This window comes from Onychomys torridus, chromosome 22 (assembly GCF_903995425.1).
Source record: "Onychomys torridus chromosome 22, mOncTor1.1, whole genome shotgun sequence".
Classification (NCBI taxonomy): domain Eukaryota; kingdom Metazoa; phylum Chordata; class Mammalia; order Rodentia; family Cricetidae; genus Onychomys; species Onychomys torridus.
Window position 1 is genome coordinate 8,147,698 of NC_050464.1, and position 20,066 is coordinate 8,167,763.

The following is a 20,066-nucleotide window of genomic DNA, read 5'->3' on the forward strand; positions in this document are numbered from 1 at the left end:
TCAGCAACTTGCTTTTTTCCTATGTACCATGTACCATGTAGAGTTGTGCATGGTGACATATGCCTAGATTATAATACTTGGGAAGCAGTGGTAGGAAGGTCTCACGTTCTAAGTTCCAGAGTGAAATGGGATATTTTGTGAGTTGTCTAAAAAAACAAAAACAAAACAAAAAAACTTAGGAGGCTGGAGAGATGGCTCAGCAGTTAAGAGCACTGTCTGCTCTTCCAGAGGACCTGAGTCACATTCCAGCAACCACATGGCAGTTCACAACTGTCTGCAACTCCTTCCAGCTCTGCAGGCACAGAGAATGTCTATGGTGCACGGACAGAGCACCCATGCACATAAATAAAAGCAACAGAACTACTTATCCATTTGCTTATCCATATTCCTATCTACTTTTCCCATTACAGATACAGTTTTCAACAATTTCACGTTAGAATGTGTTGTCCCCCCCCCCCCCCCCAGGGTTTCTTGTGTGTCACCACCACCTGGCTGTTTTTTGTTTTTTGCTTTTGTTTTTAATAGGCTGGTTAGACAGTTCTGTAGTTAAGAGCACTGGTTACTCTTTTAGTGGAACCAAGTTCAGTTCCCAGCACCCACATAGCTCACAATCATCTGTAACTCTGGTTTTAGGCGATCTGACCCCTCTTCTGACCTCTGAGGGTTCCTGCATGCATGGTTCAGACACACACACACACACACACACACACACACACACACACACACACACCACAAATCAAAAGTTGCATATGTATATGAAAATGTTTGCATGCATGCACATGTGTATGCAGGCCTGAGGCTGATGTTAGGTATTTCCCTCAGTTACTCTCCACCTTGTATTTTGAGACAGGGTCTCTCACTAGAGCTCACCAATTTGCTGGCAGGCTAGTGAACTCCAGGGATCCTGTCTCACCAGCCCTAGGAGGTACTGGGGAACAAACTCAGATTCATGTTTGTATGGCAAGCATTTCATCAACTGAACTATCACCCAAGAACCTTGAATATGTTTCTCTGAAAGGCTGACTCCAGTTCAGGTTCTTTAGTGTCTGTCTGTTATCACACACTCTTTCCTAAAGTGCTTCACCTGCTCAGTAATCCTGTGTCCACACTGTTAATGCACCTATGCTGTCTCCAGCTTTAGGGGGTGGCAACAAGCCTACGTTAGTTAGCCCATAATTTTTACAAGCATCATAAACAAAGGGGGCTGGAGAGATCCTCAGCTGTTAACAGAGCAGAGAACCCAAGTTCAATTCTCAGCAATCATGTGGTAGTTAACAACCATGTGTGACTCCAGTTCCAAGGGACCCGAAAATCTGCTTTTCACGCGCTTCTGTCCATGTGGTGCACATACATACACTTAAGTGCGTGCACACACATACAAATAAAATAAATGAACTTTTTAAAAGATCCAATAGATGGTTTTTTTTTTTTTTTTTTTTTTTTTTTTTTACTTTCATATGTGTGAGCATGTATGTTTCCACATTTGCAGTCACACATTTGGGTTAGTGTGCATGTGCAATCCAGAAATTGATGTCTGGAATCATCTGTGATCACTCTTAGACATTATTCATTGAAGCAGGGTCTCAATCAAACCCAGAGCTCTCTAAAACTATTCTGGCTAGCCAACCTGCTGTGGATCTCATCTCTGCCTTACAGGTGGACCACCGCACACTCCTTGCATTTATATGGGTTCTGAGGACCTCATCCGTGTCGTGAGAGAAATTTCCTTGTACATTTCATTTTGTTTAAGTAGAGGCATTCTATAAAGCTTGCCATAATTTTTTTGGGGGGGGCAGTCATATGATTTCCTGGCTAGAGTTGGATCACAATTAGGTGGAGTTAGAGATGACAGGAACAAAGAAAGGGCAAATCCAAGGCTCAAACACCATGGTCCAGGTGGTAGTGTGTCTTCACTTCTTCTTTAAATGTGTACTGTGGGTTGAGGAGATGGCTCAGTCAGTGAGGTGCCTCTTGTTCAAGTAGGAGGACCTGGGTGCTAATCTTTGAAATCCATGTAAAAAGCTGGGCATAGAAGCCAGGCGGTGGTGCTGCATGCCTTTAATCCCAGCACTTGGGAGGCAGAGATAGGCAGATCTCAGTGAGTTTGAGGCCAGCCTGGTCTACAAAGCAAGTTCCAGGGCATCCAGGAATGTTACACAGAGAAACCCTGTTTTAAAAAACAAAACAAAACAAAAAGGCTGGGCATGATGATACATGCCTGTAACCCATCATGGGGGTTGTGAGTAGAGATAGGTGGATCCCTGAAGCTCACTGGCCAGCCAATTAGACACACATCTATAAGCTTTAGGTACAGTGAACCCTTGTCTCAGAAAATAAAGTAGTGATAAAGGAGAGACACCAAGTATCCACCTTGGACCTCCAAATGCACACACCACTAGACACACACAAATGTGTATTGTGTCATCAAGTTATGATGCAATTGTGGGAAACTGTCCATGTGGCTATCTACTCCAGGCTGGCCTGAACCTCTTGTCCTGCCTCTATCTTCCAAGTGCTGGAATTATAGGCAAACATCACCATGCCTTGCTGTAGATACCATCTCATCAAATATACTACCAACTTTTTGTTCCAATACCAAACTAAACCACCTACCAGACTTTAAATTTTTGTTACATAGCATACTCAGAATTATACAAAGACATGAGGAGTGGGGGATGCTGAGCAACAAAATAGGAGATATATGAGTCTTATATATAAATAATGTGGTATTCTGCACAATGGATAAATTGTTCAAAAGTTATGGGCTACCAGGATAATTATCTGAAAGTAAACAAAATTAATGTTTACATCACATATTGCCAAATGTAAGCAGTGATCTATGTGTTAAGTTTGTACCCCAAACAAAACTTAATGTATTAGAAAATGGAAGTAGAGCTGATGTCTGTTTCCAAAAGTTAATTTCACAAGTCTAGCTGGTCATGGTGGCTCACATCTGTACTCTCACACTTGGAAGATTAAGATAGAAGGATCACAATGAGTTCAAGGCCTGTCAGGGCTACAATGCAACACCTGTATCACAAAACAAACAATAAAACAGGCCTCTCTATGGATCAAGATGTAATTCTCAGCTTCTTCAGTACCATGTCTGCCTGCATGCTGCTATGCTTCCTGCTATGATGATAATGGACTAAACCTCTGAAACTGGAAGCAAGGCCCCAATGAAATGCTTCCTCTTAAAACAGTTGCCTTGGGCTGGAGAGATGGCTCAGAGGTTAAGAGCACTGGTAGCTCTTCCAGAGGTCCTGAGTTCACTTCCCAGCAACCACATGTCGATTCTCACAACCATCTGTAATGAGATCTGGTGCCCTCTTCTGGCATATAGGAATATATGCAGGCAGAACAACAAATCTCAAAAAACCACAAAAACAAACAACCCACAAAAAACCCCCAACAAACAAACAAACAAACAAACAAACAAACAAACAAGGCCTCAATTGGACAAGTGCCTGCCTGACCATCATCAGGCTCTGAGTTTGATTCCCAGAACCATATGAACCAGCTATGGTGGTGGATGGCTGTTGGTAAAGTTCCTGATGCACATTCATGATGACTCGGGTTCCATCCCCACAATCCATGCACAAAATATATCCATGGGCACTTGTAATCTCAGCAATGGGGAGCTGGAGACATGGCTCCCGAGACATGCTGGGCCAGCCTAGTTTACTTGATAAACTCCAGGCCTGTTAGTGACACCGTCTTAGCAAACAAGGGAAACATTATCTGAAGGATGACACCTGAAGTTGTCCTTGGGCATCCACACACATGTGCACACCCATACACACAGGAAAATAACTTTACAGGCCAATGACAGGAGAGCTGAAGGAAGCATATACATTTGTTTCAAGTCATTTTCAATTTTCAGATTATTTACATATGAAGTTACAGATAATAAATCTCTCTATTAACACATCAAAATAAATGATTTACCTAAAGTCCACTTCTGAATTATAACTCCTACAAAGTGTAATGTTACACCAGGTAGACTGTCTTGTTGTTACTAGCAGAATATTCATAAGTCAACTGGCTTATAAACAAATAATCTCTTAGAAACACACACACACACTACAGACATGGAGTGGCTACAGGTCATGCTAGTTTAGTGGCTCTGCAACATCATTTAGGTCCCAGGTTATTATACTTTCTGTAACAGCCATGATTACACTGTACCCATTGTTGGGAGTCATTATCAGGTACCACATCCAGACATGGTTGATGGTCACCAAGGTTTGGTTTCTTTGAGGAAACCCTTTCAGGAAACGATTTCTGATAACCCCTCTAATTCTTTAGACTTGGGTCCAAGGCTACAAGGAAGGATTATCACTACCAATAAAACTTATCAGGAGCGATAGCCCATCTTTCAAAGAGGAATGAATACTCAGACTACAAGCAAAGAGCAAGGAGGGAGTGACAGAAGGCCATGGATGATGTCTGCCACAAGCCTTATTTGTGTGTTCTCACCTCCTAGTGATGGTAGAGCAGAGAACGTTCACAACAGCAGCACATAGACAATGCTACCCAGCCCTTGTGCTCTACATACCCCTAAGCATCTACAAAAAAAAAAAAAAAAGAAAAAAAAGAAAAGTGAACAAACAGCAGATAGAAATGAGAATATTCTAAGAATAGTTCTTAGTTGTACACAGTAAGTGCTAAAGGTATTTCTCACTCTTGGGAGACTTCTGGCTTAATTAAAAATGACCTATTCAGAGTTTCCTACTTTACAGATACATTTCTTTCTTCTTTGCTAGTTGAAACAACAAAAAATTGGCTTCTTACAGATGATATAATCCTGTAACAATGACCAAATGCATTTTAAAATCCAAGGAACAAGAAAAAAGCATAGTTCATAACTTTCAAATACTACTTCAGTAACAGTGCATATTAAAAAAATAACACGATGGTGAACTTAGTTAAAATGGTAATCTTATTATGTCTCAAACAAGGATACAATGCTTTTCCAAGCTTGATTAAAACTGAACATGATTTCTGTGATCGTTACTAAACTAGGAACAAGAAACCCCAAGTTCTGTGTTCCTTGGGAACTGTTTACTAGTTTAACGCAGCAAACTTGGCTAACTAGACTGACAATTTTATATCCTGTAGTTATAGAGTATACTTATTTCTAGCAGATTATCTTCTTTTAATTTTTACAAAATCTCCTTTAGTATCAGCAGTTTCCAAAGGAGTGCACGTCCCACATTCTTTAAGTTGAGTCAATTCCCTGATAAGCAGCTTGAAGTCATGTTGAAAATTATTTATACATTCTTACTCCTGCGTAGTCTGCTATGTGGTCTTTTCACAATTGTGGTTTCTGACCTGTGAATTTCCAGATGAATCTACTTCCCATTGACTTGTTCTGCTCATTTGTATGGGTTCTCTGATAAAGGATCCTTTGGTATGTGGAGTGTGGTTCTAGGAGCACTGAACATCAAAGTCTGCAGTTCGTTAAGTCCCTATGTAAAATGCTGTATTTTACACAATCCTCCCATGTACTTTAACTCGTCTCTTGGTTATCTATAATGCTTAATACCATATAATTCAATAGAAAGTTGTTATATTGTACTTAGGGAATAACAAGAAAAAAATCTGTATATATTCAGTACAGATAAAACCTTTTTCCTAAGTAGTTCTGGTTGGTTGATTCCTCAGATATGGAACCTATGGGTGCTGAGGGCCAATTGTACAACTGGGCTACACTCTGGACAGGAGTTTCTAGTTCACTGAGGTGGTCACTTGAAGTCTGACTTTAAAGGAGCCTTCCCACATCAACTACATTCCCATTCCCTCTTCTATGAATTCTTTGATGGCTATTGAATGCTGACTTGTGGTAGAACTTCTTCCCACATTCAGTACATTCATAGGGCTTCTCTCCTGAGTGGGTTCTGTAATGCACAGTGAGGTATGACATCCGAGAGAAGGCTTTCCCGCATTCATTACATTCAAAGGGCTTTTCTCCTGAATGAATCCTATGATGTATAGTGAGATATGACATCTGAGAAAAGCATTTTCCACATTCATAACATTCATAGGCTTTTTCTCCTGTATGTGTTCTCTGATGTCTGTTAAGTGCTGAATTCTGGCAGAAGGTTTTTCCACACTCACTACATTCATAGGGTTTCTCTCCTGAATGAATTCTATGATGAATAGTGAGGTATGACATCTGAGAGAAGAACTTTCCACATATGTAACATTCATAGGGCTTCTCCCCTCTATGAATTCTCCGGTGCCTACAAAGGGCTGAATTTTGGTAGAAGGTTTTCCCACATTCACTACATTCATAGGGTTTCACTCCTGAATGAGTTCTGTGATGGACAGTGAGGTATGACAGCTGTGAGAATAATTTCCCGCACTCATTACATTCATAAGGTTTCTCTCCTGTGTGCACTCTCTGATGTCTCATGAGGGCTGAGTTCAGATAGAAGGTCTTCCCACATTCTGTACACTCATAGGGTTTCTCTCCTGAGTGTGTTCTGTAGTGAACAGTCAGGTATGACAGCCTAGAGAAGAACTTCCCACACTCATTGCATTCATAGGGCTTCTCTCCTGTGTGTGTCCTCATGTGGGTTGTGAGAGTAGACTTGCGGCAGAAGCATTTCCCACATTCACTGCATTTGTAGAGTTTCACACCTGTGTGGATTTTCTGGTGATCATTAAGTGCTGACTTCTGAGAGAAAGTCTTTCCACAGTCATGGCAAACATAGGGCCTCTCTCCTGAATGTGTCCTCTGGTGCTGTGTGAGGTGTGTCTTCTGGCAAAAGGATTTCCCACAGTAGCTACATTCATAGGGCTTTTCTCCTGAGTGAGTTCTCTGGTGCTGAATGAGGTGTAACTTCTGGTAGAAGTTTTTCCCACATTCATTACATTCATAGGGCTTTTCCCCTGTGTGGGTTCTCTGATGTACAGTGAGGGTTCCCTTCTGGCAGAAGGATTTCCCACACTGATTACACTTAAAAGGTTTCTCTCCTGTGTGAGTTCTCTGATGTATAATGAATTTGGACTTTTTACAGAAGGACTTCCCACATTCATGGCACTCGAAGGGTTTCATTTCCATGGGAGAACTCTGGTGGACACTGAGGTCTGACATCTGAAGAAAAGTTATTTCAGACTCATTCCAATCATAGGGCTTCTCTTCCATGTGATTAAAAAAAACCGTGTTCTTTGGGAAGGATTTCTGGCACTCAACATATTCAAAGGGCTTCTCTAAAATATGAATTTTCTGATAAATATTTTCTTCACTTAGAGCGTAATCATCTTCATTCTGACTAAAATTGTAAGAATCATCTCGATGTGTTTTCTCAAGCTTAATGTGGAGGAGTGATTTCCCACATCCAGCACACACATTGGGCTTCATTTTTGCATAGCTTCCATCGCTACTAATGAATTCAGAGATGCACATCAAGCTCTTTTCACAGGACTCACACTGAGGTATGACTTTTCTTGGAGGGACAAGTGTTGTTTCTACATTAATGGCTGTACTAGCCATGTCACCTGTCTTTTCAACAGTGCTTTTGTAGTTGCACACAGTTGACCACGACTGTTTCTCTTCATCTCCCTGGACTTTCTCCATCAGGTCATCCTCTTGCCAGATTTCATCTAAAGAAAGGGAAGATGAACCCATGTTTGTACATTTTCTTTCATAACACATGGTCTGACACTGATACACAGCCTCTCATTTTGAGTGTAGCATCAAATCCTGATAGTTTATTCTTTTGGAATAACATAGATCTCCACTTGCAGGGAAGGAAAGTAAACCGATAAAACATAGCCCCTGAGGATCTGGGTTACTTTGTAATATTTTGTTCACAGAGCAGTGACTGGTAAAATAAAAGGGATGCTGGATGAAAGGAGTCACAGCAAAGAGGGAGAGCCTTCAGGACAGTTAGGAGCACTGCTGCACGAGAGAGAGCAAGATACATAGAAACAAGAACTCAAGTCTGGGGACTGACAAGCACTTCGCTCCACATCACTTCACATGGGTGTGGTGGGGGGCGTGGTGGGGAGACAGCAGTCAGACTCTAAGGCATTGCTGACTACATCGACCTCTTGTGCCACTTTTTTTCTCCGCTTTGTATCCTTCCATACTATTTGGTTTTTTGCATTCCACACAGCAGTGTCATGTGAGTTTTACACCTACATTCTTCTCATGTTTAGAACCTGAGACCCAGACTTCTCCTCTAAGCTTCACTTAGAAGGTGAGTTCTGGAACACCAATGTGAACAGGAAGGATCAAAGGGCACAGAAAAAGATGTCATCCTCTAAAAGCTTTGATTTTTTTAAAGAAGGACCCTGCCAATGCTGAAGTTCGAGACTTAACTCACTTTGGCCATGAAATGTACTACTGTTCCTAGCTGGGCCTGTATTACATGAACTGATGTGGTAACCCAGGGAAAGCTGTTTAACGACCTCTATGGTCACTATCCCCATTAGCAGGAAATGATGGGCTTTACCTCACACAGTGGTTGTGGGGCTATAGGAGTCCAAGTGCTCAGAACAGTGTGTGGCACAAAACACAAATTCAAGATGACTTGGGCAATTAACTTTTCCCACTTTCAACCTACCAGTAATTTCTTTAGCCCCCTATGTTGGTTTGAATGAGTTGTCCCCTAAAAGTCTTGAGCATTTAAATACTTGGTCCCCAGTTGGTGACTGTTTGGGAATTGAGATTAGGAGGTGTGACCTTCCTGAAGGAAGTATGGCACTAGAGGCTTTCACGTTTCAAAGGCCTCTTGCTGTTCTGAGTTCTCTTACGAGATGTGAGCTCTCACCTGCTGCTCCTGCTTGCCTGTTGCCATGTTCCTGATGTGACACGGATGGACCACTATCATACTGGAACCATAAGCCCCCAAATAAACTTTCTTCTGTAAGTGGCCTTGGTCATGGTGTTTTACCACAGCAACAGAAAAGAACCAACGGAACCTGCTGCGGTTTCTGAATTCTGAATGTGAGTGAGTTTTACTCAGTGTGCAAACCTTAGGAATCATGTCCCTCAGCATGCTCATCCAATGGTGATTTTTGTTTTCACTTATCTTAGAAATTATGGGATGGGCTTATTTCACTTGATGCCATGCATATTATCACATCACACAATATTATTTTTTATTTATTTATTTTTTTTCGAGACAGGGTTTCTCTGTGTAGATTTGCGCCTTTCCTGGAACTCACTTTGTAGACCAGGCTGGCCTTGAACTCACAGAGATCTACCTGGCTCTGCCTCCCGAGTGCTGGGATTACAGGTGTGCGCCACCACTGCCTGGCTCATTCTTCTTATTCTCCCAGAATCCACCAGTGTCAAAAATCAACACTTTTCCACCTGGACTCAATAACAACTCAAAGCCAGGATGAGTCACAACTGAAAACATTCTGTCCCAGGAAAATAAACTATTAACTGAACAAAGTGGGTCATGCGATACAGATCACAATGCTATGGCCTTATGCAAGGATTTCTGGGATATCCAACAAATTCATGGCATATTGGCACCCACAAGTCTCTATTTCTACTGCTTTCCTGCTTGACCTCTTGCTTACTTCTACCGTGGAGAGAAGAGTGATACCGCGGTGATGCTAAGAGTCGGGAAGGGAAAACTCTCAGGGGTGGAAACTTGCACTCAGACTTAAAAACCTTACTACATGGGGAAGCACAGCCTGTCCTAAGGAAATGTAAAGCTGCAAAGATAAAAAACCCCATGATGTGAAGACGCTAAGACCATGCACCAAATGCAGTTAGTGAGGGTTCAGAACAGTCTTGCAGGGAGTACAGAGCCATAGCTGTGTTAAACCTCTGGAGAAAAGGAACTCAAACAGGTTTACTTTGTAAAGGATCAACTGGATACTTCAGATGAAGTCTTTCCAAGGCAATCAGGATTAATAGCAGCCCAGGCACATTTCATGCTTACATTAAAACTGTCTAGAAGGTAAAGTAAGATATTTCCTAAGGGAAAAACACCCAGTCACTCTGGAGACCAGTACCACCTGATGAGTAGATATTCTTAGAGCCTCTCTGAGGGTCAGAGTTCAACTGAGTAATTAGGGGAGATAGGAACAGTGCATAGCAACTATAAGAGGGAAGAGTTCATGATCAATTTTCATACACAGCAAGAACGAGAGAAACACACACTGTTACCAGAGAAAATACAGCACAGTTGCCATGCCAGTGTGAGTCTGCAGAGAAACACACAGGCAAATAACAGCCTCAGATTTGAGAATTCATGAGCCAGGGACACAGGCAGAACAAAACCCTTCCTAGAGACCTAAGGTGGAAAGACCAATCAATCCAATGTCATATATGTCCACAATACAACAGAATATCATTCCCAACATAATTTGGAATAAAAGAACTAGTATGAGGCTAAGAGAAAAACAAGTATTTTGGAAGATAGATAGAGTCCCAAGTCTGCATCTAAACACCATAGAGCTGGGTTTCCAGAGAACAAGATGACATGCCCATAGAGGCAAGGAGAGGCCAGGATCAAATGTTTTAGGACATAAATTTTGTAAACTGACCTCAAAGACAATAAAGAGGTGGGAGGTAAAATGGCTCACTGGGTAAAGAAGCTTGCTGAAAAAAACCTAGCAATCTCTAGAACCCACATGAAGGAAAGACTGACTCTACAAAGTTGTCCAATGACCTCAGAAGCATGAATTAGAGGGGCTGGAGAGATGGCTTATCAGTTAAGAGCATTGGTTGCTCTTCCAGAGAACCTGGGTTAGATTCCTGCACCCAGATAGCTCTTCAGAGTCACCTGCAACTCTAGTTGAGGACAGCAACCCCACTCCTGTCCTCCACAGGCACTGCATGCACATGGCATGCAGATACACATGCAGGCAAAAAACACATATAAGATAAAGGTTAAAAAAAAAAAAAAAAAAACCTAAAAACCTGTGGCTGGGTGGTGGTGGCACACACCTTTAATCCCAGCACTCGGGAAGCAGTGGCAAGTGGATCTCTGTGAGTTCGAGGCCAGCCTGGTCTACAGAGCGAGATCCAGGACAGACACCAAAACTACACACAGAAACCCTGTCTCAACCCCCATCCCCCCAAAAAAAGCCTGTGATGGCTAACATTGTCAATCATCTAGAAGTCAAGCCTCTAGGTAACCATGTGGGGATCATCATGATGAGGTTGGAGTACCTGATAGCCACTGTTTGGAGTACCAGCCCTGGGTTAGGATTCTGGACTGAATACAAATGAGAAAGGAAGCTGTGCATCAGCAAGTGCCACTCTGCCTGACTGTGGATGTAGTGTGAGCAGCTGCCTCAAAGTCCTGCTGCTGTGACTTCCAAACTATGATGGGCTGTGCACATCCTGGAGCTGTGAGTGAAAAAAGACCTTTTCTCCTTAAGTTCCTTTGGTGAGGGTTTATCACAGCCACAGGAGAATGACTAATACAGAGCTCAAAGCATTTCACAGTCAGATAGAATGAAAACAAAACCAAGAGGGGTTAACAACCTAAGAGCTGAAGAAGGTTGTTAATTGACAATACACTTATGAGCACATAATACAAGAAAAATATGATAATGGGTGACTCAAAATGGAATATGCAAGGTTTAGAGGAAAAAGGAACTGACTTCATCTGTGTAGTCCTGACTGTCCTGAAAATTGCTCTGTAGACCAGGCTGGCCTAGAACTCACAGAGATCCACCTGCCTCTGCCTCCTGGGTGCTGGGATTAAAGGTGTACACCCCTCACAGCCAGCTAGGAATTTCTGATTCTGGATATTGGTAACCAGGGGGAAAGTCTCTAATACTATATATTTTCATGCAGAAGGAAGAAACCTGTAGGAGTGACTAACTACCTTCAGTACCTTCTAAAGCTTGGGATGATCAGAATGTCTCTGGGAGAAACCCCCCCAGTTACCATCATCTGCCTCTCTGCCTCCACTAACACACCTGGACAGCTCTGAGATGAGAATGCTTCTTCTCCTACCCATGGCTCGTCTCCTTGTTCCAACTTGATGATAACATCCGGTTTGATAATGTGATACCCTGTTAATGAGAAATGAAAATCAACTTGAGCCTGCCTGCATGCCTTCAGGGTTCCTATCATGAGGGGCAAGTGCCATTGTACCAACTGTGTAGCACAAGAGCCCTAGTGCTTTATTTTCAAAGAAAGGCCAATCAGAACAAACCATTCACAATCATCCCACAGAATTCAAAATCAAAGTCATCAACTCTTTAGTGACTTTACAGGCATCCCCAGCAGCTCAGACAGCAACTGGTCCTCACCCACAGAGATGAGGTTGCTGTAGTTCTCCAGCATCACATCCCTGTATGTTGTCTTCTCCTCAGAGCCCAGCTGCTGCCACTCCTCCTGGGTGAAGGCCACAGCCACATCCTTGAATGACAGTGGGCCCTGCAACAATATGGTCAGAATTCGATTACAAGGAACAGGCATCTGAAGACAAGCTCTTCCCAAGCTCACTGGTGCTGTTAACCACAAACACTGTATATTTTATTTTATATTACAGACTGTGAAAGGAAAGCATGCCTATCAAAAATATACTGCCTCAGGGCTAGAGAAATGGCTCAGTGGTTAAAGCACTTGGAGTACAAGTGTGGGTAGCTGAGTTAGGATTTCCAGAAACCCATGTAAATGCCAGGCAGGCATGGCAGCCCCTCTGTAGTTCCAATCTTGGAAGTCAAGACAGGGCTCTCCAGAGGAAGCTGGCTAGCAAGGCTAGCCATACTGGAGAATTTTGGGTTTGACTAAGAGATCCTTCCTCTATCAATAAAGTAGAAGGGTGAATGATGGATCCCAACATCAACCCTGGGCCCCCACATGCACTCATACACAAGCAAGACTGTGCATATACACAAATACACATAGTACACACATATGAAAAGTAGAAAGAAAAAAAACCCCATCTGCCTTGGGACTCATTTATTCACATTAAGAAAGCACTGGGCTGTTGGGGACACAAAAACATCCGAAACAGTTCCCACCGCCGAGGAGCTCAGACCCGTGGGACACCTATGCAATCCTAGGTGCACCCTACTCTTTGGAACACTCTCCATCTTGTCTCCAGTACATGAACAATGTTGGTCCCCCCACCCTTTCCTTGCCTGACTCTTTTCTCATGTCCTCTGCTAGTTCTTCCTGGAGCAGTGACTGCTTTGATGGAGATCCTGCCTGAATTCATGGATAGTTTAACTGCTCTCCATGTATAAACACTACACAAATTATTATCACAAGTCCAAGTCTCTTTCCTACACTCTTAGACACATATGCCCCAGATTCTTCAACACAGTATTCTCCATTGCAGAGTCTCTCAATCAAGCCCAGAACTTGGTGACATGGCTAGTCTTCGTAGGATCCCCCTGTCTCTTCCTTCTAAGGCTGTCATTACAGGCAGGCTGTCATACCCATTTGGTATTTTTATGGGTTCTGGGAAATCTGAACTCCAGTCCACAACTTAAGGGACAAGTGCTTTAACTACAGAGCTATGTCCTCAAACTTCCTTTTAGTGTTTAACTTTTTTTTTTGTTGTTGTTTTTTTTTTCGAGACAGGGTTTCTCTGTGTAGTATTGATGCCTATCCTGGATCTCACTCTGTAGACCAGGCTGGCCTCAAACTCACAAGAGATCTGCCTGGCTCAGCCTCCTGAGTGTTGGGTTAAAGGCGTGCGCCACCACCGCCTGGTTAGTGTTTAGCTTTTGAATAAACTGTTTCATTCACAAACACATCAACACTACAACTGCTTCCTGCCATAGCATCACCTCTACCTGTGACATTAGTGGGTATTATGGGCTCTATGGGCTTAGCACAGTGAAGTAGATTTCAGTGGTGTTTAAGTTACTGTTGGTTTCTATTGACTATATAAGAATATATTATTATAAATATACATTAACCATACAACAAAGATGCTTCAAGCCAGTGACCTGTAAGCTAGTTTTCAGGAGAGGAGGAAAGATGTGAAATTATTGCTTTGGGAAAGAAATGGAAATGACAGAACATCTTAAAAATAAATACAAAAGGGCTAGCAAGATGGCTCAGCAGGTGAAGGTACTTGCCACCAAATCTGGCAACTTGAGTTTAGTCCCCGTGACCTGACTCCTGAAAGTTGTCCTTTAACCTCCACACATGGCATGTACACACGTACAAAATAATTAAACAAAACAAGAACAAAAAAGACAACAAAAATACCACCAACCCAAACAGTAAGATGTGAGCCGACAGAACCTCTCTTATATTAAAAGCACCTAGGGGCCAGCTCTTTACTGAGAACACAGTCAGGATAAATTTACTATGCTATTCATACCTCCGTAGATATTCCCAATCTGTGTGTTTCTATTTGAGACTCTCCCACTAAGGGCACCTCAGTGAGCTCCTGGGAAGAAATATGCTATTTAGAGAATGCCAGTATCCAGAAGAGTACACTGGCATTTGCCAGTGAATAATGACTCCTAATTAATAAGTAACTCTAGTCAAAGGGAAGAAAGATTATTTGAGGGTCTGTCACTTAACTTCTTGGGATACTGAAAGTCATCAGCAGAGCCAGGGATGGTGGCTTATGCCTTTAACTTTCAGCTGAAGAGGGGGAATCAAGAGCTCAGGGGTAGCCTGAGTGATATACCAAAACCCCCTTTCGACCAACCAATGATGCAAAAACAAAGAAATTAAAGCAAACAAAGAAAACTATTCAGACTGTGAAAGAAAACTGAATGTGGTGATGGGAAATGGATCATTCTGAATGAACTGCATCCTTCTAGGTTGACCACTGAAAGGAGAGAAGACACAACGATGGGCCGCAAAGACTGAGTTATTTGAGGCAACAGTCTGCTGGGTGTTGATATGAGACCATATGATGCTGTAGGGACAGAGTCCACAGAGATGCTCAGCAGGCAACTGGATGATCCACAGGTGAACCAGAGCTACTGGCTAACGCCAAGACAGTAAGATCAGGGCAGGGTTAAGAAGAGCCATGTGAAGGCAGAAGAAATTCTAAATCCAGGAAGAGGGCAGCAAGACAGAAACTGACAGAGACTGGAGACAGGAGGTGCATGCATGTGTGCGTGCATGTGTTAGAATACCGTAGAGAGCAAAAAGGCCTTCTGCACACAGATAAGCACTGGAGAAGCCAGGGTAGTTAAACATAGAGTTTACCTCTTCAATGGAATGAGGTGTGTAGCTACTCTTCCTGGAGTGCTAACGATGTTGTTTTACAACCTGGTGATCCTTTGCTGTCTGATGAGACAGGTTCTGCTGGTACTCTCCCAGAATATACATTTTTACTTGTCCAAGACCTTTTCCTCTAAATCTTGAGCATTATAAACTCCACTCTTATAAGTGATATAACTTATGTTTGACAACAGTCTAAGTGACTTCTATGCTATCTTAGGGCCAGGCCAGTCCTGATACCCACAGGTGTTATGTTTACCTCAGTCAAGCTCCCTAGACCCTAAATCTTGGGCACTATCTCTGAGTTAACAGTACCCATTCTTGTGAAAGAGACCAGATGTACTTTATAAGGAATCTTAATGTAAACATGTCTTAAATTGTTGTGCACTTGGGACTAAATTATTATCTTTTTTCCAAAAATTTCTTCAATACTTTTCCCCTCAAAAAATTGTGCTGTGCTTAAATATGGCTAAAGTAAAATGATACGGGCCAGACTCTAGAAGTCCTGGTCCAGTGCCTGCTACAATAAAATCAGGCTGAGCCGAGTTTTGTTCTTGTCTCTTCATGGACTGCTTTTCCCCTGCCTGCTATAAAGCCTACAGGGGAATTACCACGGAATACCACTGCAGAGTTGGGATTGTAGATCAGTTCAAGGGTACCATCCACCATGGAGAATAACCCAAGGCAGCAGGAGCTTGAAGCAGTCACATCAAATCCACAAGCGGGAAACAGAGAGTGAGAAAGGCATGCTTGCTGGCGCTAGTCATCCCCTCCATTTTATGCAGCCCAGGATGCCCAGGGAACGGTCTTGCCCATGATAAAATGAGCTCCCCACATCAATAAATGTAATCAAGACACACACCCACCCACCACACACACACACACACACACACACACACACACACACACACACGGCATTCCCAGGGGCCATCTCCCACATGTCTCTAAATCCAGTCAAGGTGACAACTACCCCACCATAAGGACTTCTTTAAAGACCATGCTGCCTTAGATATGAGCACAATACAAAGCTTACTACCGTCCACTACTGTTTTGTCTGATCCTTTTATCTATTCCTATTTTATCTATTTTTCCCTTTTAAAGTCTGAACTGTTCTTTGCCTCTTCGAGTGCAGCAGATCAAATTAGACAATAGAGATGTGAACAGAAATAAAACAAAACTTACCACGGATGTATTCATCTTCTTCTGCTGAAGAAGTACTAGAGTCGGGTCTGGGGAAGGAAAAACAAAGCCATTATGAGTAGTATGGCAAAGGGGAATCTCCCAAACAAAAACCTACCAGAACATTCCAAGAAAGAAACCTATGGGTGATGGTCCCATTGGTTTTCAGAAAGGACTGGAGAATTGTAACCATGCACGGGGAAAGAATGAGTGCCACTATCAAGGTGAACTAACACGAAATGCTAGTTCAACAATTTACATTGTTTAACAGGGATACAAAAGATTACTCACAGGCTGCTCTGAAAACAACACAGTTAATCTGGTGGGGGCTGTATTTGTATAAAATTAAGTAATATTGTGAGTACAACTTTAATACTGCAGAAGGAACGCCAGCCTGGTAGCACTCCTACTAAAAAACCTCAGGGTGACCTCGGTTAAGTCACCACCACTAATAAACAGAGGGAAAAACAAACTTTCCCTCAACTAGACCATACGATGCTGCAGGGACAGTCTCGGAGGAACCAAGCAGACAGAGCAAGGGTGCCCATGGGCGCCGAGTGAGGCTGGAGTGTGGACAGCACCTTCGCAGCTCAGGTCGCTAACCCTTTCTATGCCGGATGCGCCTCGTCCTTGGACAATCAACGCTGCCCAAAGTGGTGCAGCCACCCTGCTCTCAGCCGGACCACTGGGGCCATCCGGAATCCCGCACGTTAAGGAAAGACGAGAGCAGAGGCTTTGCGCACGCGCTGATCGCCCCGCCTCCCCTCCCCCCGCCCCCGTACCTCCAACAAGCAATTAGCCAGACCCAGCCTCCTTCCCAAGGCCCTGATCTGCATCCTCAGGCCTCACCTAGGAGGCCGCGCCGGGCCTAGGTCTTGACGCCCCTGTCAGCCCGGCCCTCGGCCTCCCCGGCCTGCACAGCCGTGCCCGCCTGCTGCGGACCGGCACGCTCCAGCCTCGGTCCCTCAGGCTCCGCTACTCCAGTTCGCACAGGAAGAAGCTGCGGGAGCGAGGACAGAAACGCAGACCATAGGAAGCCAGGGCGATACAGCGGTCGTGCGCATGCGCGAGCTCGCATGCAGGCCGAGGTGCGCACGCGCAGCAGTGTCCCCGAAATGGCCTAGTCCCAGTGATCTCCCTCACTCCCAGAAGTCTAGGCGCCCCTGATTCTAGGGACCGTCACACAAGTCTCTTCCTCGTCTCAGCAAGCTGACCTTGCGGTTACTATCGCATTTGTCCTCAACTCCCTCCAAGCCTCCAGAAATGGCCTGAGGGGTTGTATCATCAAGGCACCACGCCCACTCCTGGCCTGAGGCTCTTTTTTTTTTTTTTCTTTTTGGTTTTTTGAGACAGGGTTTTCCCTGTGTAGATTTGTGCCTTTCCTGCAACTCACTTGGTAGCCCAGGCTGGCCTCGAACTCACAGATATCCACCTGCCTCTCCCTCCCAAGTGCTGGGATTACAGGTGTGCGCCACCACCGCCCGGACTCCGAGGCTCTTAAGTATAAGGCATAGTCTGACAGATAACTGTAAGTCGTGCTGTGTTAACCGAAGTATTAGAAGTTTCCATAAAACACCAGTACAAGAAATGTCTAGCAATTCTTTCCAAAGAAGGGAGAGAAGACAAAAATAGTGGCTTTTCTGGATCACACAACGAATTCATAAAAATTCTAAAGCAACCAGAACTTATACACAGCAAGGAGAAACAGGTGCCTGTAATAGAACTTCTCAAACTCGATGTTTGAAGTCAGGCGACAATGATAATGTTCAAACATGATACCATGTGGTTAATGATTTCTCCAAGTCCACCCACCCTTCCAAATGAAACAGTGTTCTTGTCCTAACGGTTTCCAAAACTGATGGAGACTGAACAAAAGCCGCCAATGTAAAAATTCTTTACACAATTGCAGAAAATAAGTTTCATCATGAACGAAGCACTCCAGCCAACCTGTGGTGTCCATCACAGGTGAACCACTGTCCCATGAAGAGTAGGCAGGAGCCAGAATCATCACTAATAATCCCCTCAGACACTGCAGGGTCCACGTGGTCTCAGGAGAAAGGGTGACTCCTCCTCCTTGGAAGGACTGCTCTTCAAGACTGGCTGCACCTTCTCCCAGGTTCATCACCTGGTAACTGAGGTGTCCATCTGAGCTGGTCCTTATCTCACGAAGCAAAATCTCCCACATGCCTATGACAAACAGGTAGTTACATCACTGAATGAGGGCCCCAGACTAAACTCCTCAGGTGACAGGGAGATGGGAACCCTCTCTTTACATCGCACAGAGGGGGACTTGGGACTTTCAGAAAAGGAATTCCTTGCTTGCAACGAGAACATTTCAAGCCTATATAATTTTGTAGTAAGTTAAGATTTCAAGGGGGCTGGAGAGATGGCTCAGTGGTTAAGAGCACTGACTGCTCTCCCAGAGGACCTGAGTTCAATTCCCAGCACCCACATGGCAGCTCACACCTGTCTGTAACTTCAGTTCCAGGGGACCTGATACTCTCACACAGACATACATACAAGGAAAAACACTGATGCACATAAAATAAAAAATAATAATAAAAAAGATTTAGAAGTTTACAGACAGACAGAACAAGGGTCACCCATCAGCAGGCTGAGACCCTTGTCCTCTGCTCAGGTAGGAATTGGGTAAGCAATGAGAAGCTCAACCAGTGCCAGCATCCCAGGCTCTTGTGTGCCTGCCCATGGTCTACTGGCTGGACCAGCAGGTCTAGGGGCTTTTGGCTCCAAGTCCTGACCTAGAGGTCTATTGTGTCCAGCTTTAGAAACTAGAGACTTAATGTCCTGGCCTTTAACCCACTGGTGGCCCTGGCACTCGGCAGATGTTGTAATATATGAACTCCAGCAGCAGCATCAGGTAGCAACTGTACCTGCCTACTGATCCTGAATAGACTCAGGTGTTGTGACTCGGTACAACAGCCATGAGTGTTACAGCTATTGAGTCCAAGGTATACCCTTAGCCATTAATGCTTGGCAGCTCCCTGGTTCACTGACAACAACTGAGAGCTCGCTGTTTCTTGTCTGCACCTCCTCATTGCCTTCCATCCTATTCAGCCTCAGCTCCCCCAGGCTCTTGCTGTCTTTACTCCCGTCATCCCTTGTAGTCAATGCTTGCCTTTCACTGCCATTTTCAAATAATCTCTTCATCATATCACCTGATGAGAAGGATTCAAAGTAGGCAAAGACCACTGGAGAGAAGACTTTTATTGAGCCTGATGTTGCAGAATGGGTCAAAATGGCTGCTTCAGTTCACGGGGGCTTATGATTGCAAAAGGATTCTTAGAAAGCTGGGTATGCTGGCACATTGGAGAGGATGAACAAGAGGATTGTGAGTCTGAGGCCAGTTTGGGCAATATAATGAAATCCTGGAGGGGGGGAGGTGGGAAAAACAGGGAGAAAGAGGGAGAGAGAGAAGGAGGGAGGGAGAGAAGGAGAGAAGAAAGAAGACAGAAGCTGTTTGAGACAGTGGTGCCCAGGATAGCGGCTTTTGGAAGTAGAAATGTGTTTCAACAGCCAATGTCTGTGAATGCTGTGCAGCTTCCTTCAAGGGGCTGTGGCGCATTCAAAGCAGCAGAGCTTCTAAGAAGGCGTTCCTGCTGCTCTGAGGGAGCCCACCAAACTGATTGGCTAATAGTATTCTGCTTGGCATACTCAGGAAGAGGCTAGCAGCTGCCAGTTAGGGAAGCAAATACTTAGCTTATCTAAAGAAAAAAAACATTAAGATGGGTGCTTA

General features: G+C 43.9%; 1 protein-coding gene across 2 annotated transcripts; it reads right to left on the reverse strand.

Annotated features, from left to right (window-relative positions):
- Positions 1 to 3,826: 3,826 nt before the first annotated feature.
- On the reverse strand, positions 3,827 to 17,394 carry Znf12 (zinc finger protein 12). 2 transcript variants are annotated; one of them, XM_036171984.1, is made up of 5 exons: positions 17,162 to 17,394; positions 16,316 to 16,362; positions 12,241 to 12,367; positions 11,905 to 12,000; positions 3,827 to 7,611 (listed from the first exon to the last, which is right to left on the reverse strand). In XM_036171984.1, the coding sequence occupies exons 2-5, from the start codon at positions 16,328 to 16,330 to the stop codon at positions 5,765 to 5,767; spliced, it is 2,085 nt and encodes a 694-aa protein (XP_036027877.1). In that variant the 5' UTR covers positions 16,331 to 16,362; positions 17,162 to 17,394; the 3' UTR covers positions 3,827 to 5,764. The 2 variants fall into 2 exon arrangements, with proteins under 2 accessions (XP_036027877.1, XP_036027875.1); XM_036171982.1 differs by lacking the exons at positions 12,241 to 12,367; positions 16,316 to 16,362; positions 17,162 to 17,394 and having other exon boundaries at positions 11,942 to 11,983.
- Between the last annotated feature and the right edge of the window lie 2,672 nt (positions 17,395 to 20,066).